This window comes from Bos javanicus, chromosome 2 (genome assembly GCF_032452875.1).
Source record: "Bos javanicus breed banteng chromosome 2, ARS-OSU_banteng_1.0, whole genome shotgun sequence".
NCBI classification, from domain to species: Eukaryota; Metazoa; Chordata; class Mammalia; order Artiodactyla; family Bovidae; genus Bos; species Bos javanicus.
Window position 1 is genome coordinate 110,847,801 of NC_083869.1, and position 23,262 is coordinate 110,871,062.

Consider the following 23,262-nt stretch of genomic DNA (forward strand, 5'->3'; position numbering starts at 1 on the left):
CTACTTCCTGAGAAGAATGGGTTATTAAATGACATTTAGTTCTACAATATTTGCCCTCAAGGATTTATTTTTTATTGTTATATATTTAATATAATTTTAAGTTTATCCACATATTTATCCTTTCTGTTGTTCCTCATTCCTTCCTACAGTTTTATTCTTCCATCTGGCATCTCATTCCTTCTGCCTAAAATAACTCTATTCAGCATATATCTTTTAGCATAGTTCTGCTGGTAGTGAGTTCTCTCAGTTTTTGTTTATTCTAGAAATGTCTTCATTTCACTTCCATTCTGCTAGGTTTAGAGTTCTCTGACCCATTTCCTCTAGTGTCCCTGAACTGGAATCTTACCATTTCCACTTGCTTACAGTGTTCACTTAAATCAGTGTAGCCATCTTGGTCATATGGCAGTGAGTTTCCGGGTCTCATACCTGCCAAGCAAGAATGATTATTTTCAAAATTATGGATAATTAGTGTAAGCTTTTGGGAGGGCACTTTGTAGACTGTATAAAGATCTAAAGTGTACATACATAGGCTTCTAAACTAGTTAGCCCATTTCCCAATGCATATAATTACACAGATGTAAAAGTAAAAATAATACCAGCCATTTATAAAGTACTTATCTGCTAGGCACCATTCTAAGCGCTTTACGTGTATTAATGACCTCATCAGGGTAATTAACAGTGACCCAATGAGGGTACTGTTATTATTCCAGACTTACAGATGAGGTTAAGAAACCTGACCAAGATTATACAGTTGGTAAGAGACTAACTGAGACTTCAAACTAAGCAATCTGAATTGAGAATCCATGCTTTTAATTACCATACTATACTGCCCCTCCAGGGTGCTCATTAATGTATTTAGTAGCAAACATGAGAATATAGTAAATGTCCATCAATCAGAGGTAGTTAAGTAAGGTATTTCCATAGAGTAGAATGTGATATAGCCATTATAATGTAGTTCTATAGTAATGAAATAATGTATATGACATCCAGTCAATGAAAAACAGGTTACAGAACAGCTTGTACAGTATGGGCTCATTAATTGTAAAATTATGTGTGTGGGAAGGGAAGCTGGTTATGGACAGAAGGCTTAGAAGTATGTCTTTAATAGTAAACCTGAATAGTTTTTGAGAAAAACAATAAAGCTATTTTTATTTAAGGGACAGAGGTTATATCTTCTTCTATCTGAATATATTTCTTGGGGCGTAGTAACCAATTGAAAATAAAACCATGTGATAACTATTGAATGAATTGATAAAGAAATATTTGAGCTCCATTATTATTTACATAAGAATTTCCTGTAAGAGAAGGAAGATTCTAGACTTTGCTGTGATGAATAATAACTCTTCATTGGTTGTATACTTGTATTTCTTATATCTTCCCTGGTACTGTCTTTTTTTCCTTTTTTTAAAACAGAACAACACTTAATGTGGATTTTGGCAATAAAACAAATACATGGATGTCAAAGTGCTCTTGTCTGTGGTCTTTTTATTGTTTGGGAATCAGTTTAAAAGTTCACAAACCATTGATTTTCAAAATTCCTCTTTGTTGCTATAACCCTGCATCCCAGATTTGATTGAGAAAGGGAACCAAGTTCTCCACAGAATTAATATCCACCCATCTTCTCTGTGATGCTGTTTCAAAATAAGAAATTCATCTTGAAGGATTTAGAGAAATAAGGTGGGCCAAGTTACCTGCGGAGAGAAATAGTAGTATCTAGCTTGCCATACAGGGCAGATGGATAGTTCATCCATCACAACCATGAAACTGCCTAAGAATTCTTCTCATTACCAAAGTATGCCTGGTTGGTGATCGAATGAACGCTAATTGGGACACAGCAGACAGATGTAGAGGAGTGAATTAGCTGCCTTGCATCTTATACTCTGAAAATCAGCTGAAAGTCGAGTACTTAATTTTAATTGCAAAACACAACTGAGGACCGTGTTTGTGTGTATCTGTAGGAATGTTCCTTAAAACATTCACTGGAGAAAGGAAATAAACACTTCATGTATCATATTTTTAAATGCACACAGGGCGTCTTGTAAGTCCTGTAGTTTATTTGATTTTTTTCTGACCCTGAAACCTCCATACAATTATTCCATGTATACAAGTTTATGGCACACTTTGGATTCCACACCACATCCCTGAGCTCTCACCACATGTGAAAACAAAGGGTCATGCGTGTACTGCAATCCTGTGCCTCACTGTGTCTTGGGTCTCATTTCTCCACTTTAATAATTACATGGTGTTACCATCTTCACTTCACTCACAATGACTTGGAATTGACCATCCCTGTAATTGAGATTGTCCAGCTTGCTCATAAGAGCTTCCCAGGTGATGCTAGTGGTAAAAACCCGCCTGCCAGTGCAGAAGGCATAGGAGTTGTGGGTCAGGAAGATCCCCTGGAGGAGGGCATGGCAACCCACTCCAGTATTCTTGCCTGGAGAATCCCCATGGACAGAGGAGACTGGTGGACTACAGTCCGGAGGGCCTCAAAGAGTTGGACACGACTGAAATGACTTAGCACGCACACCCTCGGCCTCATCATAAACATCGTGTGGCCACATCGGGCACACCTAGAACAGTCTGCAGAGCAGGACTGCCATTTTAAAATTCTCCAGTAATCTCCAGTTCCTCTGGTGGTACACAAGCTGCAAAGGATTCCCCCAGGAAGTTCTGTTTCTACACAAGGAGCCAGGACTCAACGATTTGAGCCAACATTCCCCAGAGTGAGTGACAAAGGACTGGGGCAGTTAGTTTTCCTCTAACGTGAGCACTCACGTCACCAAGTCTACGAAGACTTTTAAGATCTTTCTGTGGGACCACTTTATACTCAAATGTTTCTTCACTGGCACATCACTCGAAGGCCTTCAAAATTTACTATCACCTTTTACAAATATTTTATTTATATATTTGTTTGGTTTCCTAGGGTCTTAGTTGTGGCACGCAGGATCTTTGGTTGTGGCGTGTGAGCGCTACAGCACTGGCCCTGTAGCTGCAGCATGTGAGCTCTCCAGTTGTGTGACACGTGGGATCGTATTTCTCCAACTAAGAATCGAACCCATGTCCCTTGCATTGGAAAGCGGATTCTTAACCACTGGACCACCAGGAATGTCCTGTACTATCACTTTTTTATGGTACTCACTGAAGTACTGTATGAATATATTATACAGTACTCATATAATTCAGAAGGTTTTTTATTTTTTTTAATGTGTACTTCAAGAAAGCACTCAGGGAGCTCCGACTATACCATGTTCGGCTTGAGGAGTCCGTGTTGGCCTCTGGAACTTAGCAAGGTGAGATAGTCTTCGCTATTCCCAGTGTGGTCCCCTAGGCGCGAGCCCCAGCGTCTTCTGGGACCTTCTTAGAAATGCAGACCCTGTGAGCCCACCTGGACCTGCTGGATTAGATGCATTTTAACACGTTCCCAGTGGGCTCCAATGCAAGATGGAGTTAGGAAAACCCTGAAGCAGTTCTTACACAGCGTTCTAACCTGTATGGTGACAATGGCAATTACATTTCAACTTGCGTGGGCCTGTTCAACAATCATATTACATCTGAACATGAGTTTCGTCTGTTTGCTTGTTGCTCAGAGGCCCCTCTGCCCACCCAGATCTGAGGAAAGTCGCTTAAATGTTTGACAATGTCTTTTGTGTCTTCTAGCAGATTGCCCTTCCCTATACTTGGCATTCTTGCAAGCTGCTTAGCAGTTGTCAAAGACAGTGTTATAACCTGCCTGGGAAGCTTGTTTGATCTGATGTCATAATCCTGTTGACCTGCCAAGCCCTGTGATTCGTTATAGTTAGAGCTGTTCATATTAATGTGAAGTGCGGGTGGGGAAGCTTTGTTTCATGAAGATCTTGAAACAAGTCATGTTTGGACTTGATAGATTCTGTGAAACCGAGACAAGGAAGTGATTATTTCCTAAATCATACTGTATTTGGAGTTTAGAAATATATAGTCTACCTGAATCCTTTCTAGTTGATATTATAAAAAGAATGCAATAATGTCTTATTATATTACCACGTCAAGAAATGTTAACACCTGCCTTATTTACTTTTTGAGCACACCAGTGCCCTTTAAAGAGAGTATACACAGGAAAACAAGATAAAAAATGCTACATTGTTACATGGGTTATGCATATTCAATCATTCAAGACAATTAGTCATATGAATAAACAATTATTATCTACTTGTTAGAATATAATTTTTAAGTGGTAAAATCATAATGCTTGTCCAAATATAAAATGAATGTGTCAAAGATTTTATTCAACTGATTAATTAATAAAGGAACCAGTCAAATATAAAGAGGGACTAAATATTTACAGACAGTTTGATAAATATTACTTTATGATTGCTGGGTTATATACAAAAACTGGTTACTATTCTACAGGGCAACAAACTGTTACCTTTGAGGTTAACAGCAATTATTTGTGTCTCTAACCACCCCCACCAAATCTATCACTTAGCCTGTTCTTTCACAAACTCTGAGAATTTTAATCAATATTAAAGAATGGAGTGAACAAAGTATATTCCTTCTATTATCTTTGAGTGGTTTGTGCCCCTAGAAGACATTGAAATGAGGTTTTCTGCCTTACCTTACATCCAAATTTTATATAATTTCTCTTACAAACCATTTTCTGTTAAAAATGTCAACATCATTTCTAATGAAGGATTGCATATGTTCACTTTCCAAGTGGGCATTTATTCTAAAACAGCAGAAGGTGAAAGTTGGCATACTTTTTTCTACATCCTATAGTTACTCCTGAACACCAGTAGGTTTTCAGAATAACTGTAGATTTCCATACCTAGTGATCCTGAGTACTCAACTTGTGCTTAGATATCTGGGGTGGCTCAGAGAACAGTCATGACAAGAGTGCCCACTCAAAGAGATGTGAATATCAGGAGGTTCTACTGTTCACACTCACACCACATGGCAAGGTAAATCTGCTCCCTGCTTTTGGTTCTCTGTGGACGCTGGTGTGTTTCAGTAGGAATTTAATATTTTTGAAATTAAGCACTCACTCCTTCTCCCCTATACATATGCTAATTACATAACATGTAGGTTTCTCTCTGTAATCATTTATATTCATATTCATGAAGAGTGCTTCCTCCCTCTTGCCGTTTGGCTTCCATTGAATCTCATCTGCATTATTCTCAGAAATTGAATTAATTGTGAGCTAGCATGGAAGAAGATAAGTATTCTGAGTATATTAACTAGGAAACATTGATCTATAACTAAAAATTATTTTCTAAAATAATTGTAGGGTGTGCGGGTTTTGTTAAGTTTGTTTTAATGTCAGGGTCTACTTGCATTCAGAGCATTCACTACATCTACAAAGAAGAGGGTCTTGGCTTTTTACGCTGCTCCTGACTTCAGCTTGCTCTCCAAAGGCAGCCAAGGGCAGAGAGGGCCCTTCACATTCTCAGCAGGGGACCTGGCAGAGGGGAAGATGCCAGAATCATAGAGTTCTCAGCATAAATAGTTCCAAGATCTGAATGCATTCTTTCCTAACAATTGAATGAATGGGTTTGTTCTCCCCTTCTTTCTGGTGAGCTAACCTTGTGTTGTGTTGGTCTGTTCAAGAGCATTCTTCAGTGAAGATATTTGGGGTGGAATATAAATGTGCCCCAGTAAACCGCATATGGGAATGTGATGTAGGGTTAGAATTCACAACTGCGGAGAGTTCACAAGGCCTGCTCGTTGAAATACCTAGAGATGTTTACCAAAAGGAAGAGTGTTTCTGTTTGGCTCAGAATAAAAACACTGTTTTATGTGTTTGTGTGAGCATTCACTAAAATGTGTCCTGATGCATGGGACAGCTCCATTAGGATTCTTTCCTAAACATTTTAGATTGCCTGTCTTTATTATTGTTTTCTGTAATGAGGTACAATAAAGCCCAAGCTTTTATCTGTATATTAACTTTTATAACTGAAAATGAGAATAGGTACAAAAATCAAAGGCATTAAGGTAGATCTTCCTGCACTTTAACTTTAAAAATGCTAGGTTCATGTAATCATTTATTTTTTCCCCAAATAATTTAAAAGGCTTCATTTGAGACTTGATGGTAAATTGAATTACAGATTTATTAAATTTCAATGTGATCTTTAGGATAACACTGGCCACACAATTTATATGCCTTTATTTTTTTATGCCTTTATTTTAAATGTTACCTACATCATGGAAGGATGGTATCTTGATTATCATATAGATTCTTGGGGGCATTTCATTATTTTGGATGATGTAAAAATTTATAAGCATCAGTTAATTATTTTCATTTTTGTCTATTTTGAAAGTCTGATTTTAACATCCTGACTTTTTGCATTGATTATATTTTTATCATAATAAAGGTGTTGACTAGAAGACTTAGAAAATATTTGCAAAGCCTGGAGAAGGTAATGATCATCTGTGATATCCCTCTGTTTCCTGATATTTTATCCTTCCATGAAAATGCAGATTTATCTAAAATTAGGATCATCCTTTATGTAGAGAGTTTGTATTCTGCTTGATATTCTCACTTACAGATACTTTGAAACTATTTTTAAAAAAAGGCAGAGGGTGCAGAAATGTATCTTTTCAAATGGAAATATTCCTGCTATGTTATTAAATAAGAAAGCAGTCTGCAATTTTATCTCCTTTTTGGTGTAAACAACATTATACCATGCTTGATTTATGTCTTTCCAGATTCTTTCTTATTATGACATATGCTCCATTCTTTATCATCTTTTTGCTTATTTGTGTTTTCTGATTGTTCTATGGTGGAGCACTGTTAACTTTTTGGACTTCATCAGTATAGATTGAAATAACAAGAAGCATTCCTATCTAAGAGCCTTTGTGAGCAGCTTTTTCTTGGATCATTTTCTTAGGATAAATTCCTAGGAGTGCCATCATTGGGTCTAAGTGGTGAATATTTTGTATATTTTGTACTCTTTGTAGTCTAATTGCATTCTTCTTGAAAGTGAGTTTTAAATGTGTTTTCTACAAAGTAAAACACATTCATTCAGCCATTTCTGCCCTCATGTCTTTGCTTCATCAGGCTTTGTTGCATCATTATTTTTTCCCATCTTCCATAGAGTTCCTATCTCCTTATAAACCACACACACTTTTTTCTCTTCCCCCACCCCCAAACCCACATTTTTCTGGACAGCATTATCCCAGTGCTGTCCAGTGGTTCCCACTTCTGTATTCACTGACTCATTGGAAAAGACCGTGATGCTGGGAAAGACTGAAGGCAAAAGGAAAAGAGGGCTGCAGAGGATGCTATATGGTTAGATAGCACTGCTGACTCAACGGGCATGAGTTTGGGCAAACTCCGGGAGATAGTGAAGGACAAAGGAGCTTGGTGTGCTGTGGTTCATGGGCTCACAAAGAGTAGGACATGACTTAGCAACTGAACAGGAACACCCTGTCCTAAGCCTCACCGCTCACCTTTGCCATCCCAGAGAACAGTGACTGCTTGTCCCTCTGGCCCCACATACTGTGCCAAACACAATAAAGATCACCTCCTCATTGAGAATCTGCCAAAATCAAAACATCAGATACTATCCTCAGATGAAGATTTTGTGAGTTTTTTGTTTCTATAAATTTAGTAGCTTGAAAAAATTAGTATACAAAGTTGTCCTTGAATTTTCAAGCATTATTTCTTAGAAGCTGTTTCAGTTCAGTTCAGTTCAAACTCACGTCCGAGTCGGTGATGCCATCCAGCCATCTCATCCTCTGTCGTCCCCTTCTCCTGCTGCCCCCAATCCCTCCCAGCATCAGGGTCTTTCCCAGTGAGTCAACTCTTTGCATGAGGTGGCCAAAGTATTGGAGTTTCAGCTTCAGTATCAGTCCTTCCAATGAACACCCAGGACTGATCTCCTTTAGGATGGACTGGTTGGATCTCCTTGCAGTCCAAGGGACTCTCATGAGTCTTCTCCAACACCACAGTTCAAAAGCATCAATTCTTCGGCGCTCAGCTTTCTTTATAGGCCAACTCTCACATCCATACATGACTACTGGAAATACCATAGCCTTGACTAGACGGACCTTTGTTGGCAAAGTGATGTCTCTGCTTTTCAATATGCTATCTAGGTTGGTCATAACTTTCCTTCCAAGGAGTAAGCATCTTTTAATTTCATGGCTGCAGTCACCATCTGCAGTGATTTTGGAGCCCAGAAAAATAAAATTTGACACTGTTTCCACTATTTCCCCATCCATTTCCCATGAAGTGATGGGACCAGATGCCATGATCTTTGTTTTCTGAATGTTGAGCTTTAAGCCAACTTTTTCACTCTCTTCTTTCACTTTCATCAAGAGGATTTTTAGTTCCTTTTCACTTTCTGCCATAAGGGTGGTGTCATCTGCATATCTGAGGTTATTGATATTTCTCCCGGCAATCTTGATTCCAGCTTGTGCTTCTTCCAGCCCAGCGTTTCTCATGATATATTCTGCATAGAAGTTAAATAAGCAGGGTGACAATATACAGCCTTGACATACTCCTTTTCCTATTTGGAACCAGTCTGTTGTTCCATGTCCTGTTCTAACTGTTGCTTCCTGACCTGCATATAGGTTTCTCAAGAGACAGGTCAGGTGGTCTTGTATTCCCATCTCTTTAAGAATTTTCCACAGTTTGTTGTGATCCACACAGTCAAAGGCTTTGGCATAGTCAATAAAGCAGAAATAGATGTTTTTCTGGAACTCTCTTGCTTTTTTGATGATCCAGCAGAAGCTGTTTAGAAGAAGTTTATTATCAGAAATGTAGAGGACCCCATATGAACGTAGAAAGTTCATTAGAACTGGTTCAAGTATTTTTCTTGCAAAAATATATAAATTGCCTTTATACAGCACCACCTTTTATGGCTCCAAACCCAAATATGTGGATAGAAGGAAGGAAGCTCCACAGCAGCAGGCATGTTGGCCAAAATTACTTTCACCTCATATGCTAGGGCTGTGGACCACAAGTAGTCTCATTTCCTGATATACTGAAGAACAGAATTGGTTGATGAAAAATATTCCAACCAGATGTCCAGGAATTTGGTAACTGCAGGTACAAAGGAAAGGAGGGAAGGAAGGCAAATTGTCTTCTATGTATTAAAACAGTGAAAGTGTTAGTCGTGCCCGACTCTTTGTGACCCCATGGACTATAGCCTGCCAGATCCTCTGTCCATGGGATTCTCCAGGCAAGAGTACTGGAGTGGGTAGCCATTTCCTTCTCCAGGAGATCTGCCCAACCTAGGGATCAAACCCAGGTCCCCCACACTGGGGGCAGATTCTTTACCATCTGAGCCACCAGAGAAGCCCATTATATAACAGTGTGTTTTTTAAAAAATTATGTGTTATTTTGCCGGTGCCAGCCGGCAAAGTTGATCAGGTCCCGAGAACGTGCACGGCGGGGCTGAGAAAGGAAACTACAGCAAGAGACTACAACAAAGATGGGGTCGAGAGGTTCAGACACGTCTCCACGAAGGGACGCAGTCTGACACCAACTTTATTCAGCATCTTATATTTATACAGAAGAGCGTGAGAAAGACAAGACAGTTGACATTTTTTCTTGGTTGACCTATACACATTACAACAGTCACAAGAAATCTTGAGAGCACAGGAATGGCACCCTGTTATTATTTCTTACACCAGATAACATTTCTCTGTGCGTGAGAAGTTTGCACAGAACTCCAGGTGTCTGCAGTAAATAAGCGCCTAATCTCTGGGGTGGTGGGACAGAGAGCTATGTTTGCAAGCAAACCCTCAAGGACTGAGGCAGCTCCCAGAGCTGTGTCCTTCGGACAAAGGACCCTGTTCTCACGGGCAGCTCCCCGCATTATTTGTCTTTGGCGATGGGTCTTCATTGACGCCTGTAGGCATTCTGTAGTTGTGACGAGTGGGGCTACTCTCTAGTTGGGATGCCTGGGCTTTTCATCGTGGTCACTTGTCTTGTTGCAGAGCCCTAGGGCTTGGGCTTCAGTCCTTGTGGCATATGAGCTTAGTTTCCTGCAGCATGTGGAATCTTCCCAGACCAGGGATCAAACCCACGTCCCCTGCAATGGCAGGTGGATTCTCAGCCACTGAACCACCAAGGGAAGTCTTAACCCTAACAGTGGGTTTTAAGTAGTATGGATAGTCCATTGAGAGAAAGGCATTACATTCTCCAGATCTCTGTAGCCGAATATCTGTGACATGTTAGGCACTGTGCTGGGGGCTTTGAGGAATAAGGTCAAGTTGCAGGAGAACTTCCTCCTTGCCAATCAGTGTTACAATCAACTCAGGAGAAAGGCATGTGAACGGAGAACTACAGCAAAGGCAATTTAAGAGAGGGGCTTTTTGAGTGCTGTTAAGCAAATGCCTTTACATTCAGTTCAGGGACAGGCTATTTCCAACTGTGGAGGCAGAGGAAGATATTCTGCAAAGGAAGTAGCTTTTGAGCTGAGCCTTAGATTAGCTGATAATATCTTGAGAGATAAAGATGGCTAAAAATGTACATGAAAGGGATGCAAAATTCTGATAAAATTGTGCCAGGCATTTTGGGAAAAGCAAGTAGACCTATCTGACTGGTGTGGAAAGTTCAAGCGGAAAAGGAATGAGAGAAAACTCTGATATGATATATTAAACCCATATCATGCAGGACTCAGACTCTCAATTGAGAGGCTGGTATTTCTCAGAGTTGTTTCTGTTTTGACTCACTACATGAGCATTATGTTGGGATGTAAAAATGCAGACTCCTGGGCCATGCTGCAAGTCAGAATCAGAAGGCAGGCCTCTGAAATCTGCATCTTAAAAATTATCTGAAATTTTGATTTAGTGATTCCAGTGCACACTAAATTCCAGGGCTTCCCTTGTGGCTCAGCTGGTAAAGAATCCGTCTGCAGTGTGGGAGACCTGGGTTCGATCCCTGGGTTGGGAAGATCCCCTGGAGAAGGGAATGGCTACCCACTCCAGTACTCTGGCCTGGAGAATGTCATGGACTGTATAGTCCATGGGGTCACAAAAAGTTGGACACAACTGAGTGACTTTCACTTTCACTTTTCCAGTGCACACTAACACTAAAACTGGTGAACATTTGCATTGAAACGGCAACCAGGAAGGCAGTCAGTGAATGCTGTGGGCAGGTGAATGGCCAGCAGGCAGGGAAACTCAGCAGTGACAGCAGGTGCAGGAGTTTGTGAATCACGGAGGAGGGAAGTCTGTGGAAGTGACTGGTGGCCAGAGATAGTGATAGAGAGGAGCAGTCATTAGGACTCATGGAGGTGGCACCAACAGAAATATGTATAATAAGTGAATTTCCCTGAACACCTCCAGGGTCAGTCTGAACCTCTACCCCTCTGCAAAGTTGTGTTTAACCCCCACCGCTAACAGAAATGCTCATGAAAAAAAAATGCCTGGACTTTCCTGAGGGCGTCTCACGTGTGCTCATGAACCCATCTGAATCCCGAGCGCCACGTTGTCCTGCTGGATGGATGTCATGATGTGAAGACTGCTCTGCTGGGTCCCTTGCTCTCTGCCCAGGCTGTGACCCATGAGCACCTTGAACTTGCTTACTGCCCTCCAGGCCCAGTAGCTTTCTGATACTGTCCCATCAGCCAGTCTGGGAGATGCCGTGGTCGCTGTGAGTTCTGTGATCCCTGCCCCATCAGGATCCTTCCCTGCTGATTTGCGTGTCACCAGCATCTCTTTGGCTGCCTCACCAGGCCAAGCAGATACAGTGGATGATCTGGATGCTCCACTTTTGTCCTGCCAGGTGGTATCGTAAAGTACCCACATGGGGCACTGTGGCCTGGAGGGACGAGGAAGACTGGATTCTTCTCTTTGGATAGCCCTCTGCCAGAAGGATCTCCAAGCAGCCTTCTTTAGCTCTGTGTTTTGTAGATGTAGGCAAAATGCTCTTTCATCCTCTCTAACTTCTTCAGGGCTCAGACATCAGTTCAGTGGGGCTGCCAGGACACACCCTGAGAGGCAGAACCTCCTATCCCCACGGAGAGAGTAGAGGCTTGTGTTGGGGTATTGAGTTCATTGTGCCTGGCCCTCCTCCTCCCCTCAAAATGTATGTTCCTCTAAAACACGAGGCACCCTCTGTTCCCAGCAGGTGATGCTTTGGCAGGCCAGCTGCACCCTCCCCTCCATCACCGTATCTGACCAGTCCCCTGTGGAGGATACCATGAGATCACCTGAGATCCCCACTTCACATGGGGATTGAAAGGCAAATTGTGTTTGGAAGAAAAGAGACAAAAATTATTTCACTTAATTTTTTTAACAGAGGCAGTCTGCGCTAAGTTGCTTCAGTTGTATCTGACTCTTTGTGACCCTATGGTCTGCAGTCCGCCAGGCTCCTCTGTCCATGGGATTTTCCAGGCAAGAATACTGGAGTGGGTTGCCATACCCTCCTCCAGGGGTCTTCCCCACCCAGAGATCAAACCCGCATCTCTCATGTCTCCTGTATGGGCAGGCGGGTTCTTTACTGCTAGCACCATCTAGGAAACCCAGAGGCGGTACATTTATATAATTCAAAAGGTACACAGGAGTATCCTGTGAAATGTCTTCCCACCTCCATCCCCTGCCCTTCAAGTGAACCTATTTGTGTTTAAAGTAAAAATGTACCGTATAATCTTCCAGCTTTTTAAAAATGGAAAATGGTAGCATGCTGTACACACCGTTCTATACCATGCTTTTTACAATTCCATATGAGAGCTTCCTCATTCTTTCTACAGCTGCAAAGTATTTGTTTGTAGGGTTATATTTAACTGCTCCCTACAGGTAGAACTTGGCATTTTCCCAGGCTTTTGCTGTCACAGATGATGCTACGATGGACAATTTGTAAAGAGCTCATTACAGACACAGGCAGGTGTGTATCTCCACGGTCAAGTCACACATCACTAGGTTCCTCCTCGTAAGTGTTGCGCCACTTGGCATTCATACAGTTAAGAGACAGGAGTCCCTTTACCCCCACTTGCTGTTTCATCAACAGAATGCTGTCAGACTTCTAGATTTTTGTTAATGCTGACAGGTGAGGGGTACCTTATCAGCAGTTTGGGGGGGAGGGGAGAGAGCTGGGTTGGGAACCTCTGGATGGCCAGAGCACTGCTTCACACATGGCACACGCAACGCTGTTAATGAGTAAAAACAAAAGCGCCCACCAGCTTTCTTATTTTTGTCTAAAATGTCATTTTTAATTTCATGTGTTAAATGAACAGTAAAGTTGAATTTGCCTTTGGTGTATAGTTCTCTGGGTATTTTTAAAAAATATTTATTCGTTTGGCTACGCCTGGTCTTTGTTGTGGCATGTAGGATCTAGTTCCCTGACCAGGCTCCCCCCGCACTGGGAGCACGGAGTCTTAGCCATGGGATGACCAGGAAGTCCCAGTTCTCTGGATTTGAATACCAGGATTGATTTGAGTAACTGCCACCATAACACGGGACAGCTCTGTCACCCCAGAGTCCCCCATGCTCTCCCTTTGCAGCTGCACCCTCCCTCCCCCAGACCCTGGCAACCATGGATCTGTTCCCCAGTCCTGTAGTTCTGTCCTTCAGAGAATGTCATAAAAATAGAAGCATACAGTATGTTACCCTTGGAGACTGCTTTTTCCATTCAGCGTGATTTCCTGGAGATTTCATCCAAGCTGTTGCCTGCATTAGTATTTTGTTGCTTTTTATTGCCAAGAAATAGTCCATTGTATGAACACAGCACAGTTTGTTTACCCCTTGAGTGACATGGAGGTTGTTCCCAGTTTGGGGACATTATTAATAGAACGGCTGTAAACATTTGCATACTGGTTTTTGTGTGAATGTAAATTTTAATTTCTCCTCAGCTTAGTTTGATTTCCACTTATTGTGAGTAAGTTTAGGTATATTTTCATATGTTTATAAGGCATTCATAGTTCCTTTTCTATAAAGTGTTCATTTCCTTGACTTATTTTTCTTTTGGGGTGTTGATGACTTTTAGACAAGTTGGTTAGGGGAGTTGACAGGCATCTGAATGAAAATAGCTGTTAGTTTTAAAAGGTAAGACCAAAGTTTGAGAGAAAAATGTCTGAAAACAAAAGATTTTAGAGTTACTCTGGTAGAGAATGGAGAGATGGGGCCATGGATCTATACAAGCTCTAAATGGAGGGAAAAAAAGACAGCCTGAAGACAGAATCTGTGGAAACACCCTGTTTAAGATCTGAAGGAGGAAACTAAGCAAGAGACCTCTTGGAGGTCAGAGGAAAGCCATGATGGTACAGGGTAACATTAACAAAAGCTGAATATTGAAGGTCTACTAAGTAAAGGGTGTAAACCCACAGGGCCCAGTGTTCAGAAAAATAAAGAACATCTCTTTCCCAGAATCCCAAGCAAAACCCCCCAGCTTTGTCTGATTGGACTGGCGCAGGTCACATGACCATCCCTGGACCAATCAGGATAACCAGGAGATACAGCACCCTGATTGTTCTATGGGGTCACAGTGCTCCAACTCCCATATTTTCCCAGAACTTCATGGATCCCCAATGAGAGGTATGAGGCTGCTGGGTCAAAGACAGATGCTGAGGAAACAGCCAGCAAATGTCTAGTAAGTGGGCTTTGAGAATTGTGTATCAACAAAGTTTAGTTTAGTCAGCAGTTGTGTTTCAAGGCGAAGAAGTCGAGGCAACAGGTGGAGAAAAACTCAATTCGAGTTTGCCTCAAGTTTTGGTAACCAAGAAGTTTAAATGAAGGACTGCTTCTCCCCGCTGCCTGCCCAAATAAGACAACACCCATGCATAACCACAGCACAGGGGACGGTCATGGGGACCGTGATCATGGAGACCACACAGCCTGAGGGGTCATTGAGGAGAAGGATGGCAGAAGTAACAGCAGGTGAAGCCCAGGGGTCACATGGAGGACATACAGAGTACAAGGCTTCCCCTGAGAAGGCCAGTGGCCTCCCAATCTCCATACTCTTGCCCTTCTTGTATTCATTCTCCCCACTGCAGTCATAAAATCTTGTCATGTTGGTACCCAGAGAGAGCTATGTCAGCGGCCTCATGTTGTTCCCTCGATGTAAGTTTCATGGAGTGGATTGGATTTTAGGACCCTGGGGACTTCTGCCTGTGTTTACCCTTTACTCTTCAGTGCCCTAAAACCATCACAATCCACAAGCTGACCACTTTTCCTCTTCAACAATGGCAATCCTCTGTCTCTTCTCTAGACTGCAAGCTCCCCATAGTCATGGATTGTGATGGTTTAGCTCAGACTGGATCCTCTAGCAATGTGGCATACAGCAGGAGCTCACACATGTGGACACTGGAAGGATGGATGGGTACCCTCTAATCTGAAAAATGCTCTAGCCTCAGTGTTTACTTCTAAGGTCTGATTCTCACTCATTGTTTACCCGAATCAGATGTCATTTTATTAGAAACTAAACAAGAGCAATAATGAATGAAGAATTGTGGGGGGGGGCGGGGAGAAAAGACCAACTCTTTAGAATTCTATTTTATATTTATGGGGGAAAAAAGAGTGGGAGGGCAACATGCCAAAATATAGACACAGTTGACAGTAGGTAGTGGAAATAAGGATCTGTTTTTCCTTATACTTTTTGGTGCTTCCCAGATTTTCTACAATGCATATGTTTTACTTTTTGTTGTTTTCCAGATTTTCCAATGCATTGAGGAAAGTGTTTCAATTTTTCAATTATAAAATTTCAAAATAACCCACATGAAACTGTAACAAAACCATAGCAAGCTCCTCATTCTCTGACTTAAACGTATTAATCAATTGGTTATGTTGAGACTTCACCTAATGAATTTTGCTATGAAAACACTAAAGGAAGAAGAAAATGGAGGACATTAAGGAGTTAAAAATATTTTAAACATGCCTTTAAGGAAGGAGGCAAAGGAGGGAAGGGGAGAAAGAGAAAAAATAGGGAAAGGAGGAGAGAGGGACATGGGAACAAAGAAGGAAAACCACAGTCTGAAGTGTCCTGAAGAAGGATTGATTAAGCTTCGCGCATGCACCCAGTGAGACATGTACACTATCTGAAGTTCTGTCTCTGAAGACAGTGGTAGTGCCCAGATGGGCACGATGGAGCGTCCATACCGCCACATCTAAAATATCTTCCCTGCTGCTGCTAAGTCACTTCAGTCGTGTCCGACCCTGTGTGACCCCATAGACGGCAGCCCACCAGGCTCCCCCGTCCCTGGGATTCTCCAGGCAAGAACACTGGAGTGGGTTGCCATTTCCTTCTCCAATGCATGAAAGCGAAAAGTGAAAGTGAAATCACTCAGTCATGTCTGACCCTCAGCGACCCCATGGACTGCAGCCTACCAGGCTCCTCCATCCATGGGATTTTCCAGGCAGGAGTACTGGAGTGGGGTGCCATTGCCTTCTCCCAAAATATCTTCCCAGACCACCCCAAATAAACGCACTCTGTAAGTAATGATGATGCTCTTGCTTTTAACATGGCTCCTGCAGAAGGTGACTTTCTCCTCCACCCTCTGCCTGCCAAGAAAGGATGACACCATCTTTGTGAAGATCATGACCATCCTTGTGACTTAAGGTGTGGGTGTGCTAGTTGCTCAGGGGTGTCCAACTCTTTGCGACCCCTGTGGACTGTAGCCCGTCAGGCCCCTCTGTCCATAGAATTCTCCAGGCAAGAACACTGGAGTGAGTTGCCATTCACTTCTCCAGGGGATCTTCCCAACCCAGGGATCGAAGCCACGTCTCCTGCACTGCAGGCAGATTCTCTACCATCTGAACCACCAGGGAAGCCCTGTGACATAATATTAAATAAAAAAATAATAGATTGAAGGGAATTCCCTGGTGGTCCAGTGGTTAGGACTCAGTGCTTTCACTGCATTTGCCTGGGTTCAGTCCCTGGTTGGGGAACTGAGATCCTGCAAACCACATAGTATATGGCCAAAAAGCAAATTTTTTAAAAGTATAGGATGAAAAAAAAAATAAAATAGATTGAAGAAATTGTGGTTATAGCCATGCATTGAGAAAATAAACATAAAATTTATTCCAAAAGATGGAAAAACTGAAAGACATACCATGAATAGCAATACAATGATGAATAGCATGACTGTGTTTTTCCTACTTTTAAAATGTTTACAACCATACATTTTAAAAAATATATGTATTATAAGGGACTTCCCTGGTGGCTCAGTGGTTAAGACTTCACCTTCCAGTGCCAGGGGTGTGGGTTTGATCCCTTGGTCAGAGAGGTAAGATCCCATATGCCTCTAGGTCAAAAAACCAAAACATAAAATAGAAACAATATTGTAGCACATTTAGGAAAGACTTTTAAAAAATGGTCCACATCAAAACAAAACAAAAATCTTAAATAGTATTATAAAATAAAGCAATGTAAAAATTGTGTTTTAAACATCTAATCAGTTTTACTTGACTTGAAATTAATACAGGAAGAGCTCTCACCATTCTTTGCTCTCCTTCCCGCAGGATGTGCTGGGCGGCATCCTGATCACCGCCATCCTCATTGTCCTCACTTACCCTGCCTGGACCCTGATCGATCGCCTGGACTCGGCCAGCCCTCTCTTACCTGTGTGTGTTCTAGTGGTGCCGTTCTTCCTGTGCTACAACTACCCCGTGTCTGATTACTACAGCCCAACCAGAGCGGACACCACGACCATCATGGCTGCTGGAGCTGGGGTGACCATAGGGTTCTGGATCAACCATTTTTTCCAGCTCGTGTCTGAGCCCATGGAATCTCTCCCTGTTATTCAGAACATCCCACCGCTCACCACCGACCTGTTAGTTTTGGGTCTGGCCAAATTCACTGTGGGAATTGTGCTGATCCTCCTGGTCCGTCAGCTTGTACAGAAGCTCTCGCTGCAAGTGTTGTACTCCTGGTTCAAGGTGGTCACTAGAAACAAGGAGGCCAGGCGGAGACTGGAGATCGAAGTGCCTTACAAGTTTGTTACCTACACGTCTGTTGGCATCTGTGCTATCACCTTCGTGCCAATGCTCCACAGGTTTCTGGGATTACTCTGAGCCTCAGTCACTGGACAAGACATCAAAAAGTTGAGTGGGGAAATCTTGATGACACATTTTTCTTTAAAAACAATTTCCTTAAGTCACATGTCTATTTTGCTAATATCTAAGATAAATGTTGCTGCTGTATGGTGGGGAAAGTTGTCTCGTAGGAACCACTTGCCTGTAAGGGTCATGTCATGGATGAAGCCAGGCTAAACCCACAGTTAACCTCTTTCGGGGTCCCCCACCCTGTTACATGGACTTTGGGCCTGCCGTGGGCTGGCAGGAATTGCAGCCTGGCTTAGGAGTGGCCACAAACACCCTGGGTTCTGAAGAACATGACCCAGAAAGCTGGACAACGGGTTTTCTTTTCAATTATGACCCTGCCCATCGCTCAGTCTCAGTGCTGGTCCGAGAGAAAGGATGATGTTCCTTGGACAGGGTGACTTTCTGTCGTTATGATCACATGAGACCATGCCAGCTCACAGGGAAAGAGTGCTGTAAACCTCCCTGGGAAGCGTGAAAGGCGAGGCAAAGCCCTGAGGTCCTAGGCAAGAACCTGCTTTCCCTGTGTGTCCTGGTCTCTGTCAGGTGTGCATTGGACAGGAGGGGATCTGCTCCTCCTTGCCTGTACACTTTGCAGGATTTGGATACCATTTATTTCTATCCTCTTCTGAACCATGAACCCAACTGGCTGCTCCCAACTCACTTCATCTGGGTTCCTCTGGGTATGCGGCTCTCTCCTGCATCAGAGTGACTTGGGACAAGCCCTCTGCCCTTCTTCATCTTTTTTTTGCTTTTTACAAACTGGGAAGGCACTGTCGTGGGCCTGTTAAAGTGGATCAGTAGAAGAACAGGTGAATGTAATCCTTCTTGGGGCCCTAGACCTCCATCCTGGCCACTGTTTCTTCATTACTTTTTCTAAATCCATTTTCTCATCTGCTAAATAGAATCAGGGGCTCCCTTTCCATCTCCCACCCCCACCTCTTGTCTCTTGGCAATTTTAAGGGTAATTAATGTCAGAACAATGTCAGCCTCTCTTTGGAACAAGCCAACCCAACCCAGCATCCTTTAGACCCCAGGCAAGTCCTTATTAGACTTAGGAAGGTGATCATTATGCAAACACCTTCCTGCAGGGGCTCCTCTAGGAGGAGGAACAAGAATGAAGAGGAACAGCTGAACAGCTGTCAACGGTGTTCTTAAAAGCGAGTGTCAATGGGCAGTTAACAAAGTGTCTTGTGGTGGAGCTCCTGAGCTGCTGAAGCCAATGTTTTATAACCTCCTGCGTCCTCACCACTCACATACTTTGAGGGGAAATCTGCCTGTCTGGACAGTTAGGTTCTTACCTCAGCATCCAGTGTGAAAACTGAACACCCGTTTGTCCTGATTTCAAAGACGCACCCCGGCCTTTTGGTTGCGATCGTCTCTGACGTTTGCCTTCATGCTTCTGACATTTTTCATAGTTAGAAGGCAGGGGTCAAAATGACTTGCTGTTTGTGTTTTTACATCATCCTCTGACCAAGATCTGTGGCACTCTGGTAGGGGGATGCCCCAGGTCACGGGCACCCCCACCCGAGACCACCCCACACTGCAGTGCACGCGGCACTCTCTGTACCCCTGTCCCCATGGGCTGCCAGACCTGAGATCATAGCCCTGGGTAATATTTACACAGAATGATTTTAGTTGATTTCTCTGAAGCTAACGGGCAAAAGGATCAGCTTTTTCCACTTGTATCCTTTGAGAAGGGTGCTACTTGTTGTCATAGCGGTGGGTGTGAACGATTCATTTGTGTGTGTATATAAATTTTACTGCCATCTCTTTAGTTTTAAGCCCCCAAAACAGAACCGCAGTCAACTGCATTGATGTATTCAAGGCTGTATTTATACAATTTGGATTGAGGATGAATATGGTAGCCATTGTGCAGTAAAGAAAGACTCACAGATTGGTCACTTTTTAAAGTCTCTTGTTACATCAACCAAAGAATAAAAAGTACATATTGGTGAGGCCAAGCTTAGTTTTTGAGCACGACGGCTCTGTGGCCTAGAATCAGGCAGAAACTGTTTAGAAAAACCATTTTAACTGCTTCAAACTGCAGCTTGGTCAGCCCTCATTCACCTTACCCAGCCCTTCACCCTGTTATACACACACATACACACACACACACACAGAGCCCTCCTCATTCACTTTACCCAGCCCTTCACACAAACACACACAAAACACCCCTCATCCCACCCCCCAAGACTACACCTTCCATCTCTGACCTTTGGATTTTCTCTCTGGGGATAGACTGCCCCCTGCTGGCACAGCCCCTGTCTTGATCCAGAGCCTCTGTTGAGCAGAAGTCTTAGAGATTAAGTTTTAAAATCCAGCTCATCTTGATGTGTCCAGTCTAAGCGTAGAAGATGTAGTCTGGCCAGCCCTGCATTTGAACGTGGTGACACCAAAGTGCTTGGCGTTATCAGCCCCTCCAGGCAGAACAACACGTGCTCTTCCTGACTGCCCTCCTGCCCCCAGCCCACAAGCACAATGGACCAGGCATTTCCTCCTGTGAGTGTCATGCTAAACAGCCATCATTCCAGGCCAGTTTTGCCTGGACCCCCACCAAAACAGATGATGCAGGAGAAAAAACCACAGAGGAGACCATGAACAAAAAACCCTCAAGGACTGAAATCACCCCTCAAGGTGCCTGCAGATCACACTATAACAGAATTTTCTTGCCCAAATAGGCGACTCATGCTTCCCAAGTGTAACCAAAGCATGTGGTGTTTCAGGGCCATATGCTCTGGTTTTCTATTTTGGAAACCTTCAGCTATCTTACTTATGTACTGTATGTAAATTTATTCTTTTTAAAATCATTTTTGTTTGATTATGATTTATTAAATGCTTTAAAAGCCAGTGTTCTGCTTCCTTGCAATTTTTTCCCCCCTAGATCCTCAGGGTTCATGGGACCTGAGTTGAAAAGTGGTGACAAAAATAAACAGCAGCTATACAGTTCTCTGGGGCTTCCCAGGTGCTTCAGTGGTACAGAATCTGCCTGCCAACACAGGAGATGTGGGTTCGATCCCTGGAGAATCCCAAGGACAGAGGAGCCTGGTGGGCTAGTCCTTGGAGTTGCAAAGTGACTAAACAGTGACGATACAGTTCTCTAGCGCTGTCGTGATGCAGCCACACGCAGATGTTGGTGAGCACCACGGCAGCCACAGGTATGATGAAAAGAAAGGAAGTAGTATGACTGCATGTCTAATTACCCTCCTTCAGCTCCTCGAGACCCAAGAGCATCCTCTTACCATATTCAGAGATAAATGTCACTATATATTGAAGATAAGCAAAATGCTCTCTCTTTTAAAATTTCTTTACGGCTGCACTGGTCTTTGTTGCTGCATTTGGGCTTTCCCCATTTGCAGAGAGTGGGGGCTGCTCTCCAGTTGTGTGCGGACTTCTCACTGTGGCTTCTCTTGTTGCATAGCACAGGCTCAGTAGCCGTGGTGCCTATGCTTGGTTGCCTCTCGGAATGAGGGATCCTCCCAGACCAGGGATCAAACCCATGTCCCCTGCATTGGCAGGCAGACTCTTAACCACTGGACCACTAGGGAAGCCCAAGCAAAAGGTTTTCACAGGTGACTGCACTGTCTGCTGAACAAAATGGACATGACCCCACTTTACAGTCACGTCATTGCAATGATATGCTCTCCCCTTCAGCATCCCTTGCTTTTTGAAATGGTATTGAAAGCTGACACTCTTATTTGCAAGGCTAAGTTAGGATCCGGTTTGTACCTTGAACACCATGTTATTTCATAATACCTAATTTGCTGCTTCCCATGGGCATGTGAGACTAGATGAGACCTCATCTGCCAAATGGAGGTCTCTGCAGAGAGAAGACTCGGGCTCAGAAAATTACAAACCAAGATCCAAAGTTGTTAAGGCTGTAGGATAAAGATAAGCTCCCAGTGGGAATTGAGTTCTGTGACTCAACAGAGGCTCATAGGGGAGGTAATGTGTGAGCCAGGCTTAAAGAACAGATGGAGTTTGCATGGAGACGTGATGCAAAGTAGGTACAAGATGATGCTCTAGGGTGAGGGCACAGCTTGCGAGAGACACTTCCCCTACACCTCCAGCTCTTACAAGGAAGAGCCAGACCACACCTGTGGTGGTGTGCATGTGTGTGGGAGTTAACAGTAATGGTAGGGCTGGGATAAACGGCTGGGATAAACAGTGAGCAAGAGGCTTTGATGGGGCAGAACCTGATCACGAGAATAGGAAGGGAGCCTAAGAAGCGCCTTACTCCTTTTCCTTGCCTCCACATGGGATAATCCAGAGGAGGTGACATCTACAGGTGATTTCAGTCCCTTCACTCAAATATTCACCCCAGCAGAGGGTGCCTTTCCCTCTGCTGTCAGTGAACCTCTAGCTCCCACATCCTTTCTTCATCTCTGGGCAGATGTGACAGCAGCAAGGGACTGAATCTGTGTCCTTGGTGTCCACGCGTCCCTCCCGCCTGTCTTTGCTCAGTTCCTTGAGCTAAGTCCCATGGAACTTTATTTTTAAATATTTTGTCATGATCCTGTCTTTTTGAGGGACCTGTAAATAACCCATGTTGTTCTTGAATGATTACAAATCATACCCAGTGGCTTCCCAGGTGGCACTAGTGGTTAAGAACCCGTCTGACAAATGCAGAGGATGTTCAGAGACACGAGTTCAATCCCAGGGTTAGGAAGATGCCCTGGAGGAGGGTGTAGCAGCCCACTTCAGTATTCTTGCCTGGAGAATCCATGGACAGAGGAGCCTGGTGGGCTACAGTCCATAGTGTCACAAAGAGTTGAACACGACTGAAGCGACTTATCACACACCAAGTGGAAATAAATGATTACAAATAAAGCCCTGGTTCTCTAGTAAGAGGTTAACCAGAATCAAGTGGAATGAGGGTAGACATATCTTATTTTAGGAAATAGATCTTTTGGTAAAAGCTGCCTCTGTTTGGGTTGTTTAAACTTGAATTTTAAGTGCACTAAGAAGTTTGCTGCTTAAAAATCATATGGCAGCTCATTTCTGTAAACAGCAGATCAGATCAGATCAGTAGCTCAGTCATGTCTGACTCTTTGCGACCCCATGAATTGCAGCACGCCAGGCCTCCCTGTCCATCACCAACTCCCAGAGTTCACTCAGACTCATGTCCATCGAGTCAGTGATGCCATCCAGCCATCTCATCCTCTGTCGTCCCCTTCTCCTGCTGTCCCCAATCCCTCCCAGCATCAGAGTCTTTTCCAATGAGTCAACTCTTCACATGAGGTGGCCAAAGTACTGGAGTTTCAGCTTTAGCATCATTCCTTCCAAAGAAAACCCAGGACTGAT

General features: G+C 43.3%; 1 protein-coding gene across 1 annotated transcript in view; it reads left to right on the forward strand.

The window, feature by feature from the left end:
- The window catches only part of SGPP2 (sphingosine-1-phosphate phosphatase 2), a 146,748-nt gene extending 125,940 nt beyond the window's left edge, over positions 1-20,808 (forward strand). The window contains exon 5 of the mRNA XM_061386338.1: positions 17,380-20,808. Coding sequence (XP_061242322.1) covers positions 17,380-17,931 — 552 coding nt within the window. The 3' untranslated portion in view covers positions 17,932-20,808. The remainder of the gene's footprint in view (positions 1-17,379) is intronic.
- The last annotated feature ends 2,454 nt before the right edge of the window (positions 20,809-23,262 follow it).